Genomic DNA, 7,512 nt, shown 5'->3' with positions numbered 1-7,512 from the left:
TGGAATCAGACATGCCTCTGCAAGTCACCTCTCAGCCTCAGTTTCTCCCCCTCTAAAGTAAGGAGAATTGTGAGGATTAAATGAAACAAAGGATATTCTGCGTCTAAACATAATAGATGTTTAATAGATTTAGACTCCTGTATAAGGCTATTTGGTTCTGAGGACTGAGTTAAAGTAGAGATCCGGGTGCAGAGGAGGTGGTTGCCTCCAAGGATTCGTGATACGAAAAGTTCTAAGGATTCGTGATACGAAAAGTTCTTCAGGTCTGGGTCACAAACTAAGTGGGAGCTGTATGGCTATTGGATGAGCTTCTGGATTATGGGGCTCAGGGGAGGTTTCCTGAGTTATAGTCAGAGAAAAGTGGCGAGGAGGCATGGAGGACCTCATCTAAAGGGTGCCCACAGGGTTTATGGGGGAAGGTTTGAACAGTGGTTCTGTTATGAAAATGGCTGATTTCTCAAAAGAGAAGGCTAAAATGGGCCGCATATGTCAAAGGGGGGAGAAGGGAGATGAAAGTTCCCCTAGGCTTTCTGAAGAACCAAAGGGCTGTCGTCAGAAATATTTTTTTTGGGGGGGAGGGAGAGTCCTCTGCCTATAAGGGCTTTTGTCTCCACAACAGAAACAGAGAAAGGTCTGTATCTGTCCTTCTGCCAGAGCTAGTTATGGGATGAAGAAGTGAGATGTCTTGCCGGCTCTCAGATGACTTCATGAAGGCTTGATCTGGGGCATGAGCTGAAGTGGGGAGGCTCCCAGCTGCCCCTGGCTTTGAGTCTGGCTTGAGGGTAAAGGCCACACCAGGGCATTCAATGGTAGCAGTCTGCACTCATGTCCACCCCAGAACCTATCCCCACCCCCATCAGAGCCACTGAAGTCTGCCTTGCACCACCTGGGAAACCAAGGCCAAGAAGGGGCTGGAGCCCAGGTCGCAGGTGGTTTTGGACTTGGTTTACGCCAATGCTAGGCCTGGGCTGGGGGCTTCCCTCAGGGTGGGGTAGTATAGTAAAGTGAGAAGAGCATAGGTTCTGAAGTCAGGCAGATTTGAGTAGGAATACTGGCTTTGGCACATATTAACTGCCCAACCTCAGGCAAGTTTCTTGCCTCTTCTGTGTTGTAATACTCTGTAGAGGTGGCACAAGGATTAAGTGAGATATTTATATGGCATTTGGCATAGGGACTCTCAGAGAATAAAGGGGCAATAAATGGTAACAATGATTGGAGGTTGGCTATTGGAGAGGAGCTGGCTCCCTCCAAAGGAATTAGGATAACCTCCTCTGGCCCCTAAACACTATTTGTTACTCCCATAGGCCCCGCCCCATCTCTACTATCCCCTCAACTTCTCACACTTCGGCTTTGGGCCTGACGCATGCGCTCTCGGGTTTCCTTGCTGCGGTTTCTAGTCTCCGTTCTCCCCTCGCGCCCATCTTGAGCCCCGAGTCCCTTCCGGTTTTGGCCCCGCCCCCGCCCTAGGGCTCCGCCTCCCGCCGATAGGGCCCCGCCTCCCGAAGCAGTTCCGGTTCGGATTCGAGCGGCGGCCGGCGCAGGTGAGATCGAGGCCGGCCGGGGCAATGCCTGCACGCAGCCGCCACCGCCCCAGGGTCCACTTCGGCTCTCCTACCGGGGTTCCGCCCCCGCCGCTTGAGGCGTCTCACTCCGGCGAGGCTCGGAGGGCGCCGGGTGCCGACAGCTGCTCAGACGCCGACTCGGAGGCGGGTCTGGGGAGCCCGACTCGGACCGCGGAGGTGAGCAGGAGCTGAGGCGGGGAAGAGGGGGTTTGGGAGGCGCCTGCAGCCACGGGTGAGTGGAGAGTCGGGGATGGAGCCGGGGGCTGCCACGGACAGGGATCCGGAGGGGCCCCAGGAGACCGTTGAGGGAGCGTGGAGTATCCCCTTTAGCATGGAATCTGAGGGAAATGGAGGTTGTTGAGTCGAGGGCCTGAGGGGCGTGACGATGGCCCGAGACAGAGGGGTAAGTAGAGGTCGAGGGGAGAGCGAGAGGGAGTGGGAGGCTGAGGGAGATGTGGCCTTGAAGAGGCAGGGGCTTGAAGGTTTGGAAAGCCGGGTAGTGAGGCAAAAAGACCGAAGAGGTACCGCGGGAATATGGTACTGGAGGAAGAGATGCTCTGAGATTTGGCACTGGGGGCGCGGAGTCAAAGGAGCCGGACCAGGGTCGATGTTACAACCTGGCCAGAGAGAGGGAACCGGGGTGGGACTGACGAGATCGCTGACAAGAGTGGGTGGTGGTAATTAGGGGAAGGATTTAGGCTTGAAGAGGAAAGGGCTATCGGGTGGCAAGTCGTCTGGCTTTAAAGGCCAGAAAAAGAGAAATGGGGTCAAGAAAGAAAAGGAGCCCTTGGAGGCTCTAATTTAGGGCTTTGGCATTTTCACAGGTGTCTTTCAAAGCATGAAAGATCACTAGGGTAATATACTTGGGTTATGGGGCTTTCTCATCTGTGGACAGTGAATACTTTTAAGAATCTGGGGTGGGAGGGTTGATGTTAAACACTTATTGCCCAAAGGACTAGGGGAAGTAGTGAAAAGGAAGTGATGTTTGGAAAAGATAGTGAAAGGAGTGATTCTGTAAATAAAGATAATCATTTGGCTTTCTTCTAACAGTAATAGTGTGTTTCTTTTTTTTTTCTTTGTATGTTTCTTAAATTTAAGTACCAGACAAGTTTAGACAATCTTTTTTTTTAAAAAAAAGATTTAATACATTACCTTTAAATTAAAAAAACTAAACTGGAAACAAGAATTTGGACACTTAGATTTTACAGATACTCAGTATCGACTGATTTCACTTTGGTAGCTTGAGTTGACACATATTGGCCACAGGGTAAAGATGTGGTCAATACAAGTGTCTGCGTTAAAAAGGTACATAAAACTGTATGTGAAATCACCACAGTCCAGGAGGCTACCAGATGTTCCTCTCACCTGTAACTCCAGAATTGGAGTTGTGTCTTGGAAATTGGAAGGAGGGTACCTTGACAGATTTGCAGGACCAATGCTTTGCAGATATTGTATGAATAATACTTTTAGTGGAGTTATCTAGAAGAATAAGAATAGAGGATGCTTGTAGTTGTCAGTTAACAGAACTGGGATAGGTGGGTACACAGATGCCTTTTATAGAAGACATCGTACCAAAACCATAATTATGCCAGAAAAATAATGATTGCAGTATTTATACTCTCTTTAGTTGAAATAGGTTACTTTTCTTTTGTAATTGTTAAATTATAACATGTCTTTGTGAAGTGTTGACTTTAGCCACGTCTCATATGTTGTTTTACTTTTACAACCTTTTATCCTGTTATAGGTTTGCAAAGTTGTTGGCATTTCAGAACAAACTTTTAATCAAGTATTTCTAGTCTAAATGGGTATCCAACGGTTTAATCTTCATGAGATGATAATTTACTGATTGCAGCAAGCTGTTAAATTAGTTTATGTGTATTGACTGTATGTCATATCTTCAAATGCTCAGTAGACTAATAATTATTTCTTCAAGGGAGAGATGAATTCTTAACTTTGCTTCTAGCTGTTGTTAAAAGATTAACTCCTTTTTCTTTAAATTAATATAAACAGTCTTTAGTTGAAGAAGTATATATAGTATTACTATTGTTTATTTATGTTTGTTTACCCTCACTAGACTGAGATTCTCTAGAGACCTTGTCTTCATACTTAGCTCTAAATAAAAGTCTTGGTATGTAAAAATTTGCTGAACTGAACCGAAATATAAGAACTCTCTATTAAGGTTACATCTTAATGTTACTGCAAAATTAAAGAAACTGTTACATGAATTTGTACAGTTAATACATTAGCGTCCCTAATAGTTAGTTTGTCTTTGTTTTGCCTTGACAGTTTTCACAGCCACTTAGTTGTAAATAAAATCAGTTTTATGGTAGAGCAGTTTCTCTAAGGCAAGAAAATCTATATTACTCCAGAAGAAGCCATTATGACTGCTGTGGCAGAACATGCAGATATATTTAGATAATCACTTTTGATTTCAGTAGCATCATCGCCATTCTGCAAAGACTCTTTACTTTGCACAACTACTTGTAAACATTTTTATTTTGTTAATCACTAAGATCTTCAATGCTTTTTCAAAACTTTACCATAGCTGACTTAGAGGCATTTTCATGACTTTTCTGAGAAATGAAATTTGAACATTGTTTTTGGGAAGATGTTGAATCACAGATGTTCTAATGAATATCATCATTATTATTTTGTCTTATAAGAATGACCATATTAACTAGTTATTCTTTCAAAATTCTTACCTCCAGGCCTGATGTAATATTATGGTGTTAATAGTAGCATGTACCTAGCACAGCCATTAATCATAACAGTGGTTCTTACTTTAGGTCTTAACGATTCTCTTGGCTTTGAGAAACCAGGAGGTTAACTAAAAATTAGAGGAGCACGGGCCAGGCACCCTTTGAGAACAATTCAGTGTTTACATGCTGCCTTTGTCACTGGTAATTTGCCATTTGAATATGTGGGTATGGATTTGTGACAGACCTGTACCCCCTCCTCCCATACACATAGCACCATCATCAGTGGATCTTAACCTAGCTGAGTCTAGACTTCAGGCTTCCATATTTGAAATGTTTTGTTACTTCACTAAATGCTGGGCCCGACTAGTAATAAAATCACCTCACTGCAGAATGTAACATAATATGAGTCTATCTTGGCTTTTGTTTAGGATGGTAGAAACTAGGAAAACTTGGTCATAATAGTTTCAGCACGGTCTTTCACCGTTAAACAGTGTTTTATGATAGGTACCTTAGAAGAATGTTGTGGAGGAAGAGACCTATGTTTGTATTTGTCTTGAATATTTATTGTGGGCTTAGTGTAGCTTTTGAATTGTGGCTGAGGACAAGATATTTATTTATTTATTTTATTTATTTTATGCTCTGAGATTTGGCACTGGGGGCGAGGAATTTTTATTTATTTATTTTATTTTTGGCTGCATTGGGTCTTCGTTGCTGTGCGCAGGCTTTCTCTAGTTGTGGTGAGCGGGGGCTACTCTTCGTTGCAGTGTGAGGGCTTCTCATCGCAGTGGCTGCACTTGTTGTGGAGCACGGGCTCTAGGTGCATGGGCTTCAGTAGTTGTGGCTCACTGGCTCTAGAGCGCAGGCTCAGTAGTTGTGGCACACGGGTTTAGTTGCTCCACGGCATATGGGATCTTCCTGGACCAGGGCTCTAACCCGTGTCCCCTGCATTGGCAGGCAGACTCTAAACCACTGCACCACCAGGGAAGCTCTATATCTATTATCTTGACCCTTTTTTCTGTTCTCTTAAAGTTCTTGACAGGTAAGAAATTCTAGTAGGAGGTGAGAACCATGAATTCTGCTAATTTACGGTCTTCCTGTAAGTTAAACTGTGTCACTGAGTTATTGGAAATGCCTGCAAATTGGCTTTAGTGTGGAACTTTGAGACTAAATTAAATCTATGTCAGTTTCATCAATACAACATTGGTATGAAAGTCAGAGATTACCAGACCATAAGTTAAATTTTGGGGCCAAATCCAGTATATTTGTACAATATTGTAATGGAGTTTGAAGTCTTGAGCAAGTTTCTCATTTTCTATTATGTTGATTTGATTTGGGGGTGTAGCATATTTAAAAATGAAGATTTTTACCAGTCAATCTGTCAGACCACTACTAGCCTGCCCAAATATTATTTTAATGATTAGAATAAAAATTTGAATTTTATATACTTGGCTTCTTTACTGGTGTGCTCTGGCATTTTGCCAGGTTAAGGATTTTTTCATCAAACTTACCACTAAATTTTGACCATTGTGTAAAAACTTTTACTACAACTGAGGATATAACCTGCACAGTGTTGTCTGTTAGATTCTTATTCATTGAACTGAGACAGTTCTGAATGTGGTAGAGAATTAGGTACAACCAAATAGTGGAAGTCTTAGTTTAAAGGCAAGTTGGAGTCAGAAAAGGTTTGTGTTCTTTGGTATACATGACAACTTTTTTTAATAACGGTATATAAGAGTACATGGTCTGTGCAGCAAAAAAAATGTCCCAAGGCTAAAGTGAAGCCAATAGAATGATAATGTAACTGAAGAAACAATTTAATTTATTTCAAATGTGCTACCCCAAATTCTGCTGCTCAGTGGGACATAGAAAAATGGTAGAAGATCACTGCTAGAGTTTCAAAACTGGTAGGAAGTGGTTCTGGGTCTTTGAAACTGTTTTGTAATTATAGCAGATTCACAGATACTTGGAAACAGTGCTTACTAAGAAAAAGTAAACTACCTTTTGATAACTATAAAGGGAAACTAATAGTTTTTTGTTTGCTCAATGAAAAGATTTTAATTTAGAATTAAAAATTTTTAATGGGATTTTTAAAAAGCTGCATAGGGACTTCCCTGGTGGTGCAGTGGTTAAGAATCTGCCTGCCAATGCAGGGGACACGGGTTCGAGCTCTGGTCTGGGAAGATCCCACATGCCACGGAGCAACTAAGCCCGTGTGCCACGACTACTGAGCCTGCGCTCTAGAGCCCATGAGCCACAACTACTGAGCCCGAGCGCCACAACTACTGAATCCTGCGCACCTAGAGCCCGTGCTCTGCAACAAGAGAAGCCACCACAATGAGAAGCCCACGCTCCACAACGAAGAGTAGCCCCCGCTTGCCACAACTGGAGAAAGCCCGTGAGCACAGCAACCAAGACGCATCGCAGCCAAAAAGAAATAATTAATTAGTTAAAAATAATAAATAACAAGTGTTGGTAAGGATGTGGAAAATTAGAACACTTGTGTGTTGCTCGTGGGAATGTAAAGTGATGCGGCTGCTTTGAAAATGATATGGTGATTCCTGAGAAAATTAAACAGAATTACCAAATGACCCAGCAATTCCACCTCTGGATATATACGCAAAAGCAGTGAAAGCAGGGACTTCCCTGGTGGTCCAGCGGTTAAGACTCTGCACTCCCAATGCAGGGGGCCCAGGTTCGATCCCTGGACAGGGAACTAGATCCCGCATGCTGCAACTAAGAGCCCGAATGCCACAACTAAGACCAGGCGCAGCCAGATAAATAAATAAATAAATAATTTTAAAAAATGACAGCAGGACTTGAAAAGATATTTGTATACACCTATGTTTATAGCAGCATTATTCACAATAACTAAGAGTTAGAAGCAACCCAAGTACCTACTGATGGATGAATGAATAAACAAAATGTGATATATACATAGAATGGAATATTATTTACCCTTAAAAAGGAGGGAGGTTCTTTTTTTATTTTATTTTTTAAAATTTATTTATTTATTTATTTATTTTTGGCTGTGTTGGGTCTTCGTTTCTGTGCAAGGGCTTTCTCTAGTTGTGGAGAGCGGGGGCCACTCTTCATCGCGGTGCGCGGGCCTCTCACTATCGCGGCCTCTCTTGTTGCGGAGCACAGGCTCCAGACACGCAGGCTCAGTAATTGTGGCTCACGGGCCTAGTTGCTCCGTGGCATGTGGGATCTTCCCAGACCAGGGCTCGAACCCATGTCCCCTGCATTGGCAG

At 43.3% G+C, this 7,512-nt stretch overlaps 1 protein-coding gene and 1 non-coding gene across 5 annotated transcripts in view; both read left to right on the top strand.

Annotated features, from left to right (window-relative positions):
* SAMD8 (sterile alpha motif domain containing 8) overlaps window positions 1-7,512 on the top strand; it is a 79,035-nt gene that overhangs the window by 37,802 nt on the left and 33,721 nt on the right. For 3 of the 4 annotated variants that reach the window (XM_007166569.2, XM_057531065.1, XM_057531066.1), the window contains exon 1: window positions 1,521-1,739. The exons of the other annotated variant lie outside the window; for it this stretch is intronic. In XM_007166569.2, coding sequence (XP_007166631.1) covers window positions 1,566-1,739 — 174 coding nt within the window. In that variant the 5' untranslated portion in view covers window positions 1,521-1,565. Of the gene's footprint in view, window positions 1-1,520; window positions 1,740-7,512 lie in introns of those variants that run through there. 4 annotated transcript variants of the gene reach the window in all.
* Window positions 6,902-6,974, top strand: TRNAG-CCC (transfer RNA glycine (anticodon CCC)). Its single transcript has one exon. It is a non-coding gene; the product is annotated as a tRNA-Gly (tRNA).

Source organism: Balaenoptera acutorostrata, chromosome 16, assembly GCF_949987535.1.
Source record: "Balaenoptera acutorostrata chromosome 16, mBalAcu1.1, whole genome shotgun sequence".
Lineage (NCBI taxonomy): Eukaryota > Metazoa > Chordata > Mammalia > Artiodactyla > Balaenopteridae > Balaenoptera > Balaenoptera acutorostrata.
The sequence above is the reverse complement of the archived record's forward strand: the minus strand, read 5'-3'. Positions and strand labels throughout refer to the sequence as shown.